The sequence below is a fragment of the Phyllostomus hastatus genome, unplaced genomic scaffold (genome assembly GCF_019186645.2).
Source record: "Phyllostomus hastatus isolate PE091 unplaced genomic scaffold, TTU_PhHast_1.1 phas_scaffold_1066, whole genome shotgun sequence".
Lineage (NCBI taxonomy): Eukaryota > Metazoa > Chordata > Mammalia > Chiroptera > Phyllostomidae > Phyllostomus > Phyllostomus hastatus.
Window position 1 is genome coordinate 8748811 of NW_025334004.1, and position 19748 is coordinate 8768558.

Below are 19748 nucleotides of genomic sequence, written 5' to 3' on the forward strand. Positions count from 1 at the left end.
TATTTCTCTCTCTCTTTCTCCCTCCCTTCCCCTCTCTAAAAAAAAAAACAAAACCTTTAAGAAAAATGATTCCAGATGAAAGCATGGATCTGCAGAAAAGGGTAATGTGGGAATTTACTTGCAGAAAATTGTTTAGAATATTATAGACTAATATTTATTTTTTATCTTCTTTAAAGACTGTATATGTAGAAATGCTCAGATCTCTGCTCAGACGTGACTCCTCACAGAGGGCTCGCTCACCCACCCCTCACAACGGCCCACCCCACCCCAGCACTCTACCCCCTTACTCTTCTGCATCTTTCTCCATCTTTTCTCCTCCTTCCCCATGAGTTATACTTGCAGTTGTGCATTTTCTGTCTCCCCCTAGAAAGTAACCCCCACAAGGGCAAGGCCTTGGTCTGTCTGTTCACCACTGTGCTCCCGGCCCTGGTCAGTGCCTGGCACAGCGTCAGGGCTCAGCAGGTACTAGGGAAGTGAGAGAAGACTGCCACGTGGGTCAAGTCCCTCACTCCTGGCTGCACCCTCTCTCCCTGCTCCTGCAGGGAGGGTCACAGGGGATCCTCTAGGGCAGCAGGACCTCCTGGAGCTAAGCCAGGGAAAGGGGCAGCCCAGCCTCCAGGGCCCAGGTCACCCCCTGCCTCTCAGCCTCAGATGCTTCTTCAGAAGCTGCCACCCCCTAGGGAAGAGGGACAGTGTGCCCAGGGGGCCAAAGAGCAAATACCAGAAGGCAGTGTAGTTTACTGAAGCAGACGGGTAGGTTTGTACATAAACAAGGTGTAATTCGTAAGAAACTTCAGGCCATCCACCCCGCCCAGCTGACTCCCAGGTGTGGAGGGTGCAGGAGGCAGTGACTACCAAGTTTCTCAGTGAATCTAAACACCTGTCCTTAGGGCTGAAGCCATGGTTAGAAATAAATTACCCAGTGTTTTACTCACTCATTTGTCACCCTGGTGTAATTATTTCACATTCCATTTTGAAAGGAAAATTAAGGTATGCTTCCATGAAATCCAATGAACTTCAGAGACCAAGCCTGCAGACCTATGTGACATGAAACATGGCTCCAGCCAAAAGAGCAGCTGCGATGAAGGTCAGGTCAAAGGTCAAGAATGGGGAACAATCCACTCCATGGCTGCAACCCTGAGGAAGTCAGGAGGTGAGCCACTGGGAGGGCGAGGGGGGGCACGTTGGGAAACCTTGTGCTTACCCTGGGGCATGTTACCCCTGAGGTGGGGTTGGGGGTGGGAAGAAATTGACTGGGGGCGGAACATAAGCAAAGATTATGGGGCAATGGAAATGGTTCTATATCTTGATTGAGGTATGCAATCAAAACTCAAAGACCTATGAATTTTATTGTTCATAATTATACCTGAATTTAAAAATATATTGTAGTGCCCTGACTGGTGTGGCTCAGTGGATTTCGGTAGTGTCCCAGAGACTGAAAGGCCACTGGTTCAATTCCTGGTCAGGGCACATGCCTGGGATGTAGCCCAGGTCTCCAGACAGGGTGAGCGAGAAACAACTGATTGTTTCTCTCCCACATCAGTCTTTCTCTCCCCCTCCCTCCCCCTCCCTGTAAAATAAATAAATAAAATCTTTAAAAATATATTGTGATATATATTCCCTAATAGTCAAGTGAATTGCAATATTGTAGCCTAATATTGTAGCCAATATTGCCTAATTGCAATATTGTAGCCTAATTACTCCTGAGTTGCAACAAAGTCAGTGTTCTAGAAAAACCTGCCTCCAACAATGTGGTGCACAGCCCGGAAACATCAGCATCACTTACTAGAAAAGAAAATCTCAAGCCTCACTGAGACCTAATAATGAAATCAGATTCTGCATCTTAGCAGAGTCTGCAGGGGATTCCCGTACACAGTGAAATGTAAGAAACAAACTTCTAGAGGGATTGAAAAATTCCTTTCATTAAGGCCCTGTAACCTGGCCATGAGGAAAATATGGAATTACTAGATCCTAGTCGTTATTCCTAAAACAAAAGATTATTAGGACTCTAATTTATCCTCCCAAACTAGATGTATTTCCACAAGGGAAGAGAATGTTTAATTTTTGCAAATATCCTTTAAAAGCCTTGTGTCTAAAAAATACTCTTGCTTTCTATCCAGTGCCTCTATTCATGAGAGCCAGTCCTAAATACCTCCAGTGACATAAGGAAGTCGTGACCAGATGCCTCCTAATCAGTGATTTCCTAATCCCGGGCAGGGGTCAAGACACCTCTCTCCTTTCATGCCGCCATCCAGTCATTCTGTGGCTCTGGAGGAAGGGCATGCTCGTCTGAGCCCCTCTGACCTGGGGAAACTGAGAACATCTGGGGAAAAGGAAATGCAGATAAAATTTATGTAATGCTCGGCCTTATCATCAATTGAGAATAAAGTAAAGAAAAACTTTTCAAAGGTCTTTGATTAGATTTCCTAAAACTTCAGTCAGGTTGTTTTCTATAAGCAAAGAAAAGGCATCATCCGAGGAAGGAGTCATCCCTGGCCTTGGTAAGGAGACAAATAGAGACCCAGCAGTCAAGAGAAGCAGAAGGTGCCCCCAGAAAGTTCAAGATCATACAAACCAAAGCTTTAGGTGAACAGTGATGGAAATGTCACTGAGTGGCCGAAACAGTAAGGAACAAGAATAGGTCCTTGGGTTTGGCTGCAGAGATCACCAGGGTGCCTTCCAAACTGCAGTCCTAGTGGAGGATGGGCCATCTGGGAAGCCAGAGCACAAGGCGATCAGAAGAGATGTGGTGAACACGTGGGAACAGGGCAACAGCATGAGGTACGCGGAAGGGAAGTGAAAACCCAAGGAGCCTCTGCTTTGAGGTTAAGGTGCTGTCATCCAATATAACAGTTAGTGGCATACACTGAAACGATACTTTGGATATACGGTCCTACGAATATATTATTAAAATTAATTTTGTCTGTTTTTCTTTTTCAATGTGACTACTAGAAAGTTTTAAATTACATGCGTGGTTTACATCCTACTTCTATTAGACAGTGATAAAGCATTCATTTATAGATTCATTCACCAAACGTTTGTGGACTATCTCTCTACTTGACACTGAATAGAGAAAAAGCTGAAAATGACTGAAGATCTTACAGTAGCACAAAAGATACAAAGATAATCTGGAGCAAGCTTCAAAGAAATGCAAGAACAGGCTCATTCAGATGCCAGATTTCTCAGACCTGGAGGAAAAGCCCTGCAAACCTCAGAGAAGTGGGAAATCCAAAACAAGAGGAAAGATTTCAGAAATCTTATCTGGCTTGAGACCGGAAATAGGGCACATGGTCACATGAAAAAGGACACCACACTGCCTTAGAGTCTACAAATTTATTGAGCAAAAACAAAATCAATGGCAGACGTATCAAATCCGGTCGGGTTCCAATTTGGCCATCCATTTGCAGCAGAGACAAACTGAGGCGACGAGAAGGCAGAGAGACGCTGGCAAGGGGACACTGAACAAAACAATCTCCCAGGTGTTATAAAAGCAGGCATCAAGCAGCAGTGTGAGTCAGTTGGCAAAGGCAGGGACGCAGCGTTTAATGAGCAGAGATAAAACCAGAGTGAGCAAGAACTTCGGAGACAGGAGAGGGCCAGAGCATTGAGAGGACAAGTAGCAGCAGGGGTACGTGGAGAAGAGGGTTCTGAGCAAGTCTGCTGGTTCACTGGGGAAACACGGTGACCACATCGTAGCCTTCGGGTGGGGTGACCCGCTCTCGGGCGTGCTTTTCACAGTAGATTTGGTCTTCCACAAAGAAATGGCCCTTCTGCTTCAGGTTTGTGCCACAGTCGGTGCACACGTAACACTCGGGGTGGCGGTGATGGTCCCGCAGCTTCACAAACACACCGCTGCAGGAGGAAGGGAGGGAAGTGGCTCCATCAGTGACAAGCACAGGAAGGTGGCACAGCAGGGCCAGGGGATCCTCCCAAGAGGCCCCTCAAAAGGCAGATGAGGGCCTCCCAATTGGCCTCCATGGATAAAGGGACCTCCCATTCCTAGGGTCCAGAGACATTACTCTTAAAACCTTCCAGAAGTCTCTCCCACTTCAACAGAGCAGCCCTGCTTCTCCAGGTTTTGTATGTTCGTACCCCAAGGGTCTATGGCCAAGGAAAACCTTCACCACTTGGCTCGGGGACCCAGAACCTACCTGGCCTCTCTGCTCCATATTCCAGGTAGGACTTTTTTCCCCATCACACCGAAAATGTGCAACATTCAGCATTCCCATATTTTCATTTTACTCAACCTGCAGGCCCCCCAGTGCCTGGGGACAGCAGATACTCACACAATGCCAGTGCCGCATTTGTCACACATGGGCAACTTCTGGGCATTGCCAATGGATGCAGCCACTTTGGTGACCGGAGCCTTAACACTTCTGAATCCTGAGGGCTTGTTGGGATCCCCTACAATGAGGAAAACACTTGGGTTGGTCAGGAATAGCAGCACTGCAGGATTTCAATAAGTATCACTGAGCTCTCTCAGAGCCATTTATATGTATGTTCCAGCAAGGTCGTGGGCAGTGGAGTCCAACAGACCTGAGTCTGCTGTGTGATCCTGGGCAAGTCACTTAACTTCTCTGGTTCCCACCTTCCTCTTCTAAAAAACAGATTTTTTTCCCTTTCACAGTGGCACAAAAAGATTTACAAACGCACACAAAGCCATCCTACTGTACCTGGCGCGTGGTCAGCACTCAACACACACATGACCTTCTGATTAAATACATGCAAGCATCACTACGGGAATTGAACGATGCCTTAGGTAGAGTAAGTAAAGCACCGAAAGACTGTATTTAGAAAGAAACCCAATTCACGAGAACAAAGTCACTCCAGTGGAGCTTGAAACAAGCAGCCAGAGCACAGTGAGCAGCCTTCCTGAAGTCAGGTTCATGTGTATAAAAGAAGCTCCTGGTTGCTGGGTGCTGAACCGACTACAACCCAGTTCATCACGTCTGCAGAGCCCTGTGTCATGGCAGCCATCAACAACGGTAAGCTTCGAATTTTACTACTATTGCTATATATTTGGCTGGCTAGGTTTCCACATCACATATTTCTTTACCGTGAAGTGGCCTAGTTGTTGTTATGTTCATCACCTGTGTACACACGTCTCTGTCTGGACTGCAAGTTAATAAAGCACCAGAACCCGGTTCTAAATACTTTTCAACAACCCACAGAGCCCAGCACAGTATCTCAATAAGCACCCAGAGCCCTGGCTGGTGTGACTCAGTGGTTTGAGCACCAACTTGTGAACCAATGGGTTACCAGTTTGATTCCCAGTCAGGGCACATATCTGGGTTGGAGGCCAGGTCCCTGGTGGGGGGCATGTGAAAGGCAATCACACAGATGTTTCTCTCCCTCTCTTTCTCCCTCTCTAAAAATAAATAAGTAAAATAATTTTGAAGAATAAAAATAATTAAAATAAATACCTGGAAACAAATTTGTACCTGAGGGAACAGTTTTGGCTGTCACAACTAGAGGGGAATGCTCCTGGCATCCAGTAGGTAGAGCCCAGAGATGCTACTAAATGTCCTACAATGCACAGGGCAACCCCACCACAAAGGCTTATATGGCCCAAAATGTCAACAGCAGGTAGGCTGAAAAAACCTGCTCTTGGTGGAGTGTACTTCCTCATCCCACAGACTTTGGGTCTGGCCACATGACTTGCTTTGGCCAATGGGATGTGAGCAGATGTGAGCCCTGTAACAAGAAGACGCATGGAGCCAGGCGTAGCTCTGCCAAGCCACCACTGACCAGCAGCCCTTCACAACAGGAACAAGAAATGTGTTTGTGTCTGCAGCCCACCACTGACTAATATGATGAGAGAGCTAGCTTGGGTTACTTGGGGTACTTGGCTGTGTTTTAGAGAACCACAAAAGGGAATATTTCAAAGTAGCCTGGGATTTTAATGGCCCAGCCTGGGTGTTTATGGCAGTCTCCCAGGTTTTCCCCAGCAACGCTGGGAACATCCTACACAGGGGAACTGATGAACACAGGTGTTCACCTGGGAACACATGAGAAGAGGTAGAGATCAGGAGGCTCTAGCTTTCCACCGTTTCCAGCTGTAAGCTCTACAGGGAGGCTTGGAGAAGCAGGCTCCATGCTGGGCCATCAGCAGACCCATCAGGGCAACCACCTTGGTGCTTTGGTTTTCCCCAACCCGAGGTACCTACTTGCCTTCCCGAACCTTCCTCCCTTCCTTGGCCACAGTCCCAACTTTATTCATTGTAAACTTTTTTTGGTATTAATTTTTATGGGGTTTTTTGTAAATGTTGCATTGAAGTATTATTTATGTCTTGATTAGTGAGTTTTCGGTGCCCCTTTAAATTTTAATTGATTCTAGAGAAAGGGAAAGGGAGGGAGAAAAACATCGATGAGGGAGAGAAACATGGACTAGTTACCTCTTACACACGACACTTCAACTGGGGACCAAACCAGCAACCAGGCATATCCTGACTGGGAACTGAACCAGCAACCTTTTGGTTTGCAGGACGACACCCAACCAACTGAAGCACACAAATCAAGTCACCCCCTTACATTTTGTACCTAAGGCAGGTGCCTCCCTCACCTCACCCTGACCCTGGCCCTGGCCCCTACAGGGATCTCAGATGGGCCTGGGTGGGCAGCTTCATGCATCCCAACATCCCAAATAAGCTCCCTCAAGTTCTGGCTGTTGGGGCTGAAGCCTCCTTGACTGCCTTTTCTCTGTAAAAAGGAGGAAATGGCAGCACCTTTGAGAGCGGGACCCCTTGAAAAGGAAACTGCAATGAAGGAACCAACTCTGCCATCACGGTCTCTCGGATGTTTTTCACATAACTCATTCTCAATCACCAGGAAAGGGCAGGGGGCGCAAGAGGATAGAAAGAGAGAAGGAACGAGGGATGTGGGAGCCTCACACAGTAGGCGGAGAATCCGCATCCCTTTGTGAAATAAAGAGAAGTAAACTCAAAACTGGGCACAGCGGGAGCAGGAGGATGAAGGCATTCTGGCCGAGGCTTGTTCAGCCCTGCAGCGCCACCTACTGGCTCGATTTTCTTCTCTCCCTCATTCAGCCAACACTGCAAGCTCAAAGAAATCTCATTTTACTTCCCTCTCAACCAACTTACAGTAAAAATACCCTTAGGACTTTGGGCAACTAAAAAATTTTCCAGATTTTCCTTCTTCCAAGTGAACCTTGCATCTCAAAGTTTTCTGGAAAAAAAGTAAAACACAGCTTGTTTTCCATCTACTTTACTACTCAACAACCTTCCAGGGCTCCACATGGTCTATTGAATCAAATTCATGGTCCTTGGCTGAGCACCTGGTGATCTTCAGTGATCTGACTCCACATCCGAGGATTCTCCTGGAACCCCGGGCATCAGCCACAATGAGCCCTCACCTTAAATAAGTCCAGCTTTCTTATCTCAGAGCCTCTGTGATTTCTCCATGTGTTTTCTCAGCCCATGTTGTCTCCTTCCAAGTTTCCTCTCATTAAGTTCCCTTCACTGGACAAATGAGTGGGTAAACAAGATGTGGTATATACATTTTATACTGTTCAGCCTTAAAAGGAAAGGACATTCTGACATGCTACCACACAAATGAACCTTGAGGACATTATGCTAAGTGAAATAAGCCAGTCACAGAATGACAACCACTGTATGACTCCATCCAGATGAAGCACCTGAGGTAGTCCTAGTCTTGGAAACAGAAAAGTCCAGTGGTGGTTTCCGGGGACTGGGGGAGCAGGCAATGAGTTGTTAGTGTCTAATGGGTGGGTACAGAGTTTCAGTTCTGCAAGATGGTAGCATAATAGAATGTACTTGATGCCCCTCAACTGCATGCTTCAAAGTGAGAAGTCCCACATCGAGTCTTTGGAGGTTTATCACCAAACCCTGCTGCAAACCTACGGGGGCCTCACTTCCCTTAATGCTTTAACCACCCATGAAGCAGGTGTTAGCAGCCTCACTGAACATGTGCGGAAACAAGGGCCTAAGAGGGACAAGCAACTTGCTGAAGGTCTCACAGCAGGTCATGGGCAGATCCTGAATGTCGGTGTTTTTTCTGCCACTCCGTGCTGCTTTACAAACCGGAGGCCTTCTTGAGTGAAGATAGCCCTGTGAGGTGTTTACGGAAGTATGAGATACCACCCCAAGCTTAGACTCTTTCCTCTCAATAAAAGCAAGCCCCTCCCCTGAGTGCCTTCTGCAAGTGGGGGAGGTTTAGATGGGAATTTATAATGTTGCTTTCAGTAAAAATACAATGCAAATATATATTAAGGGACACTGAAGAGACTACAAGATCCATTATCTCCCTCATTTTTTCACAAATTTTTTTATTTTCTTTGGGACAAGAAGATATCCAGCCCATGGTGGTGGGGGGGTGGGGGGGTGGGGGGGACTATCATTCTCAGACTCTGGCAACTAGATGCAGCCATGTGACTAAATTCTGGTCAAAATGAAATTGGGCAGTATAAGACTTCTGGGAAAGAGAAGGCTGGTTCATCTAGAAGGGGGACTCCCCAGTTAGCCCTTCTCCACCTTCTTCCTTCCTGGTGCCTGGAAGTGGGCATGATAGGTGGAGCACCAGCTGCCAACTCGGAGCATGAGGTAACTGTGAAAATAAAAGCCACAGGCTTGGTAGATGGAGCACAGGATGGAGGGAGTCCAGATCTTGATGAGCACGGAGCTGCCACCTCAGGGCAGCTCTGTGATCCTGGACCTCAGGGCCTTCGCTCTAACACGAGGGCATTTGACTAGACGAGCTCTACAGCATCTGTCTAGGTCCCAGTGTGGGCTGCAGTGGGCTAATTCTCCTCTCTTAATTGAAGGGTTCTGCACACACTCAGCATAAGATGTGGTTTCTCACAGTTTGACAAAACTCATCCTCTAGGGCTGGCCCCTAAGCCATCTGTCACATGGGCCTAAGAGTGGAACTTAGCACAGAGTAGGGCTCATTAACTTCCCAACTGCGCAGGTACTCCAAGCAAAGGGGGGAACTACTGGTAGAACAATATCCTTTTATCCTAAAAGAAGAACTTTCCCCCTAATTTCCTATGCTTGTAAATTGCCAACTTCTCTAAAGAGCCCACCCAAATGGAAGAAGCCTGGATGCCGGGGTGTTTAATAGGGTACATTTGGTTCAAAAGGACTCCTAGGAGGAGGGGGTTACTCTTCCAGGAGACACTCAGCTCTAACCCTCACTGGCTGCCCTGAGCACACAAGTCGCCCCCTCTGGAACCAGGCTGAAGCAGGTCTCACATCAGAAGCACCAGGTGTTCCTCCCAGGAGCACCCAGTCTCTTCACAGTCCGAAACACTGGAGAGAGAAGTGTGCAGCAGAAAGCAGGACTCCTAGGTACCTGTGCCTCAGAGAGAGGGACAGAGGCAGAGTGTGTGGGGCTTGGAATCACAGAGACCAGGAAGGGGTGCAAAATCCAACTCTGCGGAGAAGTCATGAGAATCCAAAGGCCCTCCAGAACAACCACCTGGGAGGCAGGTGAGCCTGATCAGGGCGGCTGCTCACAGGTGACCCTTGGGAAAATGGAGAAAAGCATCCCTTCCTCAACACACCACCCATCAAAAATTTCTCAAAATATACTGTCATTGTTCAATGAAGGCAGTGTTTACTGTTAACCACCTGAATTAAAATCAGCCTCATAAACGAGCAGCATAGGATGTATGCAATGCAAAGACTATCTCCTGAGACCTGCTGAGGCACACAAGTGGCCCTGGGCCTCGGACATGGGCTCCCACCGTGGACAAGCGAAGGCTGGCCTGGAGCCTCTTGATAAGGTTTCAAACCTCCTAACAGTTATGAAGCACCTACTATGTGTTGGTCACGGTGATAGGTGTTCGGTGCAATCTGCAACATTTGATCCTCACACCAATCTAAGAGGGAAGGATTCTGACCCCCAACTGAGAGACGAGAAAGGGGGCCTGGAAAGGCTCAGACACTTGCGAAAGGTCACGTGGGGAGCGCAGCGCAACAACCGCAAGGCCTGAAAGTGAGAGCCCTGCACCTGGCTTCACCCTGCTGCTGATTCATTTTCATTCTGCCTGTCGTCATCTGTGGTTTTCACCCACTCACACATGTCAACCACCACAGAAGCCTGGCATGTGGGCACAAACCAAGCAAAAGGCCAAGGAACAGACCAACAGAATCCCACAACCGTCAAGCTCGCCAGGACCTCAGCCTCCTGAAGTTCACGTGACAGGAAACGGGTCGGCCAGGTGTTGTGGGAGCTCATTCACATTCTCTGTCTCTCTCCCTCTCCCTTCCTCCCTCTTCCTTCCTCCCTCTCCCTTCCCTCTCATTCCCTCTCCCTTCCTGGTCTTCCCTCTCCCAGGTTTTAGCATTTCAAAAGCCATGCCTTCCCAAGTACACAGTGCTCCTTCCACCAGGGGCTGTGGTCACCCTCACTTCCACAATGGCTGACCTTCACCCTAGGCCTTCAGCAAGAGCCTCTGCCCACACACAGAGCTGATTACCTTTCTCCTCAGATTCCAGGATTTCCTGCAAAACCAGGAATGAAGTGGACTGTTTCGGGGGCTCATTTAACTCCTGCTTCTCCTGAAGCATCTTGTAAACTTCAGATTCTTTGTCGATGACGAGTCCACTTGGAGACTGAGAATGCTCTAAGCTGTGAAGAATGTTTGGAAATTCATTAAGACATGTCAGAAGTGGGGGGGGGGGACATCACGAGGCACCCCCTCCCAAGGAGAGACACCCGGGAACCCCAGTGAAGGAGGCGTGTCCTAACTCCCGCCAGGATTGCCAGGTGCCCGCAGTCAGCGCTGGCTGCTGTTTCACTGCAGTCAGAAGCTATTTTTCAAAATAGTTGCAGTCACTCAATCACTTTTTGGCCGAATCCCATGGAATGGGAATGCTTTGCTTCTTTCTCCATTACATAAACAACGTTACGCCAAAAGAAAATTTAGAAACGGGAAAATGTCCACCACGACCTAACCACGAAAACCTCGGTGGGGTCCCCTCAGTTCAGGCCACGTGTGTTCTTTCCACAGAGCAGAAGTCACTGTTCTTCACTCCTCAGGACATCCGAGTGCTTTCTGCCTCCATGAACTCATCACTCTCGTGGTGAGGAGCTCTGGCCTCCTCGCCTACAACACACAGGTTTCCCAGGGCTGGTGAAAAATGCAAGTGCTTTTGTAAACTGTAAAGTTCCGTTCCACTGCAAGGGCAGGGACGGAGGCCTCAGCTCAGGCCCAGGGATGGAGCAAGCCAGGCCTTGCCTCCCACACCTTCCCCGTCAGAACCTGGATACCATGAGTCAGGCAGAGCTGGGGCCCATTTCCAGAGGAAAAGCTTTAACTGCTGGGTCTCGGGAAGGAGAGACGTGAGAGAGAGGGAGACCCCATTCTGCTGCACCTGCCATCTAGCCTGAATCCCACAATTTCCCAACATCCCCACCTGCATGGCGCGTCCCAGCCACGCCGCTGCGTATCAGCGCAACTGACCAGGCCAGTGACTTGGCTTTGGTCTCGTGTTGGACGGGAGGCCAGAGAGTATTTTAAACACAAGAATCAGACTGTCCTGATGTGCCTCAAAGTGCTCTCATCCCACTGAGAACCAAATATTTAGTTTTAATAACACAATACAAGTTTAATCAAATTGACCCCCTTTGGAGTAAATATTCCTTACAAAAAGCGGAAAAGCCATAAAAGATGGCTCTGCTTTCTTCTCTAAACATATTACCTGCCACCCCTGGCTCGCCCGGCTCTAGTCAGACCAGCTTCAGGCTGCTCCTGGAACCCAGCAGCCTCAGCCTCTGCGCTTACTGCTCCCTTGGGCTCCCGCACATCATTCATGTCTCTGCTCAGATGCGACTCCCCAGAGAGGGCTCCCCGACCCTCCCCTCGCAACAGCCCACCCCACCCCGGCACTCTACCCCCTTACTCTTCTGCATCTTTCTCCATCTTTTCTCCTCTCTCTCCATGCTCGCAGTTGTGTATTTTCTGTCTCCCCCTAGAAAGTAACCCCCACAAGGACAGGGCCTTGGTCTGTCTGTTCACCACTGTGCTCCCGGCCCTGGTCAGTGCCTGGCACAGCGTCAGGGCTCAGCAGGTACTAGGGAAGTGAGAGAAGACTGCCACGTGGGTCAAGTCCCTCACTCCTGGCTGCGCCCTCTCTCCCTGCTCCTGCAGGGAGGGTCACAGGGGATCCTCTAGGGCAGCAGGACCTCCTGGAGCTAAGCCAGGGAAAGGGGCAGTCCAGCTTCCAGGGCCTAGGTCACCCCCTGCCTCGCAGCCTCAGATGCTTCTTCAGAAGCTGCCACCCCCTAGGGAAGAGGGACAGTGTGCCCAGGGGGCCAAAGAGCAAATACCAGAAGGTGGTGCAGTTTACTAAAGCAGACAGGTAGGTTTGTACATAAACAAGGTGTAATTCGTGAGTAAGAAACTTCAGGCCATCCACCCCACCCAGCTGACTCCCAGGTGTGGAGGGTGCAGGAGGCAGTGACTACCAAGTTTCTCATCGAATCTAACCACCTGTCCTTAAGGCTGAAGCCACAGTTACACGTACAAACGCATTACACTGATTATGTTTTACTCACTCGTTTCCCACTCATGGTGTCCTTAGTTCAGAGTCCCTTTTGCTAAGATAACTGAGGTATATGTTTTCCCTAGGTAACTCCCCAAGTTACCACTCCCTTTCCTTCTGTTTCCTGGTCGGCATCCTGGAGGGCACTTGATATCCTCAAGTCCCGGCTGGAAGCAGAGTCACTGGCACCAGTGGAGTTCCGGGTTTTCCCTTTGACCACAGTCGGGTTCTCACAATGGAGGACAAAGTCCTCACGGACTGACAAATGCTTTGCTGCAGCTGCCAGGGAAGGTCAACATGTATGAAGACAGACTCATCAGCAATCATTTAGGCTGGCCGCAATGGTCCCTGCTTTTGTCTGTCCCTCCCACCCACAGGTAGCTGTGGGAGCCTCTCTGATGGGCTGCCTTAAAGAAAGAGTAGTTGGGTTTTTAAAAAATATTTTATTTATTTAATTTTAGAGAAGAAACAGAGAAAGAGAGGGGGAGAAACAGCAGAGTGTGGTTGCCTTTCACGCACCCCCTACTGAGGACCTGGCCCGTAACCCAGGCACGAGCCCTGACTAAGGATTGAACTGGCAACCCTTTAGTTCTCAGGCCAGTACTCAATCCACTGAGCCACACCAGCCAGGGCTTAAAGAGTAGTTTTAACCAAGAGCCCAGTCTTCCACTGGCCCACCTGCTCAGCCCTGTTACTGGAGTATATGCCTCACTCTTTCCTTGGGTCTTGCGTTCTGAGCTTGCCCTACAATAATGTATATTATTTTTGATGAATCTTTTTTCTACTATACTTAGAACTATTTTAAAATCAAGATCAGACCCTGGAATGTGCTTAGGGAGAATTTTTCCCCCTTCTCTGGGGTATGTTGTTATGTCTGGAAGCCACCAAGGGAATGCTGAAAATGACAGAACCCAAACCACAAGGTCATCTCGTAGTTTTCCAGAAAACAGTCTTGTAAAGTATTTCCATAATTAACAAAAGGAAAACAATTCACAATTTTTCTCAAATAATGGTAATATCCATTAGTGCTTGACAATTTACAAAGCACTTCCAATATCTATTACCTTATTTGAAGCATTAATATACCCCATGTCTAAGTTTTAGACATTAGGCCGTAAGATATTAGTAAATGACACCACGATATCTTAAAAAATAATTCTAAGACAAAAATACACATTAGAAATGAAGCCAAAAAAGCATTGTCATTTTTATATATAGTAACAGCAATGAAGGAAAGAATTCTACAGTGATAAGGTTTCAAAAAATATAATATGTAAGCCTGAGTCACCGGGAGGAAAACTCGTGAGGGTGGGAGGCCAGGAGTCACCAGCTTCTTCTAAACCCCTTCTGCACAACTGCGTAACAAAGTACGTGAGTTTAATTAAATGCAGTTCCTTTGGAGTAACTACACATTACACTCCTTTTGCTTCCTAGTTCTGTTTCTTCCTGAGTCGTACTTGGTGCTGAATGTTCACCAGTCACCTAAATGTTTACTATTCTCTCCTCCTGTTTTAGGACTGACCACAGGGCCTGTCTCCCCAGGGACGTCACAGACAGGCTGCTCCCAGCCCGTGGAGGTAGCTGACGAAGCCAGGCACTCACGGACGGCAGTGGTCTTTGGAATGTAAGAAGAAACTCCCCTGAGCTGATCTTCCAGAGGGGAATTTCAGAGGCTGAGCCAGAAGGCCTCATGTGGCACACAGGCCCACTGCGGACAACAGAGGGGCAAAGGTCAGAGTGTCAAGGAGAACAGAGAACAGTACACCCATGACTCTAGGAGCTGCATCAGTACAGCAGGGACACAAACCATGGGGAGACATCTATGTTCGTGGACTGGAAAAATTCATGTTGTTAAAATGTCCATATGTCCGAAGTGATCTACAGTTTCAATGCAATCCCTATCAAAATCCCAAAAGAATTTTTTTTGTTTTATAGAAATACAAAAAAAAAATCACATAGAATCTCAAAGAACCTCTAACAGTGAAAACAATCTTGAGGGTAGAAACCAAAACTGGAGGCAACATACTCTCTGGTGTCAAAACATATCACAAAGCTACATTAATCTAAACAGTATGGCACTTGCATACAACTCTTAGACTAATGGAACAGATTGTACAGCCCAGAAATAAACCCTCGCATATATGGTCAAATGATATTCAATAAGGGTGCCAAGAATACACAATGCAGACAGGATGGTCTCTTCATTAAATAGTGTTGAGACAACTGGATATCTGCATGCAAAAGAATGAAACTGGATGTTTATCTCATGACATATTAAAATCAAAATGGATTAAAGACTTAATGGGAGACCTGAAACCATGAAACACTTAGAAGAAAACATGGGGGAAGAGCTTCATGGCATTGGTTAAGATGAGCCCCCAGACAGTGTGGCTCAGTTGGTTGGGGGTCATCCCACAAGCCAAAAGGTCACCAGATGATTCCAAGTCAGAGAACATGCCTGAGGTGCAGGTTTGGTCCTGGTCAGGGTACCTGTGGAAGGCAACCATCAATGTTTCTCTGCCTCTCTTTCTCCCTCCCTTCTCCTCTTTCTGAAATCAAAAGTAAAAATAAAATTTAAAAGAAAAAATGCTTAAAGCCCTGACCCGTGTTGGCTCAGTTGGTTGGGTGTCATCCCAGAAAGTGTAAAGTTGCTGGTTTGATTTCCGGTCAGGGCACATGATTGAGCTGCAGGCCTGGTCCCCAGCTGGGGCACATGCAGAAGCAACCCATCAATGTTTCTCTCCCTCTCTTTCTCCCTGCCTTCCCCTCTCTCTAAAAATAAATAAATAAATATGTTTTTAAATGGTTAAGATGATATCTTTATACTATGTGTTTTTACCACAATAAAAAGAGATAAATTCTTAGAACAGAACAAAGCAACTACTGATATGCATGTTTAAAGGTGTCAACAATTCAAATAAATCTCCAGTGAATTATACTGAGTTTAAAAAAAAAGCCAATCCCTAAAAGTTACAAACTGTATGACTCCATCACTATAACATTCTTGAGATAAAATTAGAGAAATAGAAGGCCAATCAGTGGGTTGCTGGGGTTCAGGAGGGTGTGGGGATAGGAGGGGAGTGGGTGGGGCTCTGAGAGGGCAACCTGAGGAACCCTTGCAGTGATGGAGATGTTCTGTCTTGACCGCATTTATGTCAATATTCTAGCTATGATACCGGGCTACAATCTCCAAGATGTTACTATGGAGGGAAACTGGGTAAAGGCTATAGAACATCTCTATTATTTTCTGTAACCGCACGTGAACCTACAATTACCTCAAAACAAAAAATTTAATTAATTTTAAGAATCCTTCCCCCAAATGATGGAGGCGAAGTGCTAAGTAGAAATGATGTAGGGGAGATTTTAATGCCTGGTTTTTATGTAGGTGTGCGTAAAAGAGTACGCTGACGCAGAAAAACCCTTTGTGTCTGAGAGGCCCCAACCTGGTGACCCCGTGTCCACAAAAAGTGCAATGCCGGGTAATCCTGCATAACCATGTTCAGAAAGGGAGCCTGGCCAGGATGCTTGCTGAATTTTAGTCTTCCAAGGCCTAGATGGTGGGCCTGTAATAAGAAACCAGAGGAGTCATTATGGGCACAGGGGGAAGAGAGAGGAACACCCAGACTCCGGAGCCAGTTCCCTGTGGGCTGCGGACAAGTTTGGCCAGAGGGGCAAACAGCTGCCTCCGGGACAGAGGTTTCCTCTGATCCAGCTCCACATGAGTCAGGCTTAACACGACCCCCCACACCACTGAAGCAGCACCATGCCTCCCACTCTTTCCACCACACCTGCTGGGCACTCTGCCTCCCGAGTACATGAGGGGACTGCCAGAAAACACAATATGGGACTAGTATCTCGGGACTCTTGTGTTGACCATAGGAACCCAACCGATTATGCCCTAAGAGGCCACTGCTACATCAGGAAGGTGACAGATTAACTGACTTGTTGGCTGAACTAAACTACGGTGCTGGGAAAGAAAGAAGTTTACCGTAAGCCACAGCAAAATCTTCTCCATGACTTCGGTCTACATGCTACTGCCTTTCTGGGGGAAGCCCCTGGTACTCAGAAGTGATGGGCATGGAGTTCCTCACGGCAGTGAAATCAGCAATAACTGGCATCTACTGAGCACCTACCAGGGGTCAGGCACCATGCTGGGTGCTTTTTACACATCTCATTTTATTCCTTCAATAACTTGGTGCGGGGGAGGGGGGGTCAGTATTACCTTCACATCATGATAAGATAGAGTCTCAGAATTTTCTGCTTCGTCCAAGATCACACAGCTAGGGAGAGGCAGAGCTGGAATTCAAGCTCAGGCCCTGCTATCTGTGAAGCCTGCGCTTTTAGGAAAGTATTGAGTGAGTGTCATCACACAGAAAATGAAATAGGCCCCAAAACATCAGAAAATGACCTGAGAATCCCTAAACTCAGCTAAAAGAAGTCAGAGGGCAGGTAAAAGCTTAATGCTGAACACGGCAACATTTCCTGCACCCACAGGTACATAGAAGGCACTCCATAAACAACTGTTAGACTGAAACCGACCTACAGGCCCTCCCACTCGGCTGGGTGTGTGCTTGGAGAACAGACGGTGGATAACACCCTCTCGCCTGACTTCACAGTTAAATTAGGAAAAGACAATGCTGTCTGTGTTCTTGTCTGATGGGGACATGACCCTGGGAAGTCCTACAAGACAGAAACAGACACACACACACACACACACACACACACACACACACACACACACACAACCAGTCCGCTTTGAAGTGCACAGGACAAAGAAATGCAGAATGAGCCCCAGGGAATCAGTAATGACCTCAGATGCAAAGTATGAAGTGAGCCAATTCTGGAATCTCAGTGGATTTCACAGACTAAACAGCGGGGGTGAGCGAGCGCTTGAGACTTCTGTAGAGGACGAAAGCAAAGTTACCGGGTGGCTGCTGGGTTTGCAGGACAATCTCGCTGAGGGTGCACAGGGCCTTTCCGGCAACAGCCCAGTAAACAGAGACCCCCATACAGGCAGCACAGCCTGTTCAGCAAGTTTCTCAGCCATGGGCTCCTGGGATTCCCACTGTTTCTGGATTCCTCCTCAAAGAGTTTGGGATGGAGCAGAACCTGGCCCCCCTCTGCTGAGAAAATCTGAAAAGGGATTTTTGATAAAGACTCGGAGGGCCCTGAAGCCCAAAAGTCCACGGCAGGAGGAGACAGGGGCTAGAGGAAAGGCTTGTGCAGTGTCCAGACAGTTTCAGATTTAATTGTCTCAGGCTGAGGGAAGGGTGCAGACGGGGAGCATGAGAGAAGAAAGAAGACATTAATTGAGGAATAATGGCCAAGGCCATACTAAAAATACCTCCCAGGCACATATTTCTCCCAATGCATAGCAGCTCCTTCAATTAAGGATGTGTCATTTCCTGAGTTATTAAACCCAGAACATGGAACATTCCACTTGGGGACAGTAACAGAGGGTCACATTCTCAGCCTTCCCCCAGCACCAAAGCAACAAAAAACAAGAACCGTGGTCCATGGCATTTCCACCACTCAGCTCCCCGCTGAGCTGCTGGAGAGAAAGCTTCCTTTCAGTGCGTGTCCATGGAAAGCTTGGGTGGCCCAGCACGGGCTCTGTCTCAAGTACCCCAAACGTTCCCAGGGTCACCTGGAAGGATACCATCATCTCAAGCCAGTACCACACTGCAGGAACCAGAATCTGGGGGAAGAAGCAGAGGTAGCCACTCTGTCTTGGATACCACAACAAATGCAGTAACAGCTTCTAAAGTATGAGTCACCTAGCAAAGTCTCCCCCATTAGACTTGAAACACCACAGTGCCTTTCAGTGCTGGGCACAGACCCCTGCATGGATGGGTGCCCAATGCCATCTGGCTCTTTTCCAGGGGGAGGGGAATTAGATGAAGGATATGGCCCAGGAGCCCTCAAGAGGTCCCCGCAACAGCCCTTCCCAAACATTTAAGTCATCTGAAACCTCTCGTGCCTTACCCTCTCCTACCTCTGCATTTGAAGCAATGGATTTATAACTGAATCACTCTAAGATCCAGGCAGATTCTCATTAAAGGTGAATTGGGGAAAAACTAGACAGCAAAATGGGCTTCAGAGCTAACATAAGAACTGTGGATTCCATTCGACTCTCAGGGATCAGACAAGTTTGGACCACACAGTATTTTCCAACAAATCTGACTGTCACCAGCACTTAAAAGATCAAGAAATTTCAGATAAAAAGAGGCATTTGGACTTCTGCTTCAATGCAATTAATCATCAGAAATGGGACTCGCAGGCCAGCACGTGGTGTCTGGCTGGAGCCAAGGAGTGGGTCCCCCTCTGGATGGGGCATGCACTGGCCAGCCACCACGCGCCAGTCAGCTCCCGTCTGTTTGCACTCAGCTCTGCCCTCGTGTCCTTCTCCCTGCTACCTCTGGGCACTTGACATGGCAACGGGTGACACAGTCCATCCCCCTTTCATCCACAGAAAACCCGTCCCATCTTTATCCTCAAACCCAGCTCTCTGCCATTATCTGTGGTACTCCCAGGTTTTGGATTCCTCTTCAAAGAGTTTGGGATGGAGCAGACGCTGGAAACCCTCTGCTGAATAAAGACACAGAGGTTCCTCGGGCCAGGTAGCTCGGTGGGTTAGAGCGTTGTCCCAATACGCCAAGGTTGTGGGTTTGATCCCCAGTCAGGGCACATACGAGAATCACTTTAGTTATGAATGTATAACTAACTGGAACAACAAATTGACGTTTTTCTCTCTTTCTCTCTAAACTCAATAAATAAAAATTAAAAGAGGAAAAAAAGACATAAAAGCAGCTATGGTCAGGAACAGGAGGGGACACACCTCCTCAGTCCCGAGCAAGATGCTTCCTTAGACCTGTCCACACTGCCCACCTGCAGCCCCACCCCTACCCTGGGCAGAGCTGCTTCTGCTTCCGGATCAGGACCTGTTCCTGTGGGCACGTGTCTACATCCTTATGGACTTCTCTTCCTTCTATTATTTCTACCAGCCTCTCAGGAAGGAAGCAAACCAAAAACTGCATCGAAGTACTTTCCCTTCGATGGTAAACACAGCAGAAGCCCCGAACTGTAAACACTGAAGAATTTCTCAGGACACAGTGGGGCTGTCAAGGAAGGAGTATGATCACCTTGAAGATGACGATGACCGAAGATATTAAGACAGTAACAAACATAGGTCTCAGCAAATAACTGACTACTTTGTGCCAA

General features: G+C 47.9%; 1 protein-coding gene across 1 annotated transcript in view; it reads right to left on the reverse strand.

Moving 5' to 3' along the window:
* Positions 1 to 3318: 3318 nt before the first annotated feature.
* PDLIM1 (PDZ and LIM domain 1) overlaps positions 3319 to 19748 on the reverse strand; it is a 40056-nt gene continuing 23626 nt past the window's right edge. Inside the window, exons 5-7 of the mRNA XM_045854565.1 lie at positions 10460 to 10611; positions 4287 to 4404; positions 3319 to 3852 (exon numbers count right to left, since the gene is read on the reverse strand). Coding sequence (XP_045710521.1) covers positions 3666 to 3852; positions 4287 to 4404; positions 10460 to 10611 — 457 coding nt within the window. The 3' untranslated portion in view covers positions 3319 to 3665. The remainder of the gene's footprint in view (positions 3853 to 4286; positions 4405 to 10459; positions 10612 to 19748) is intronic.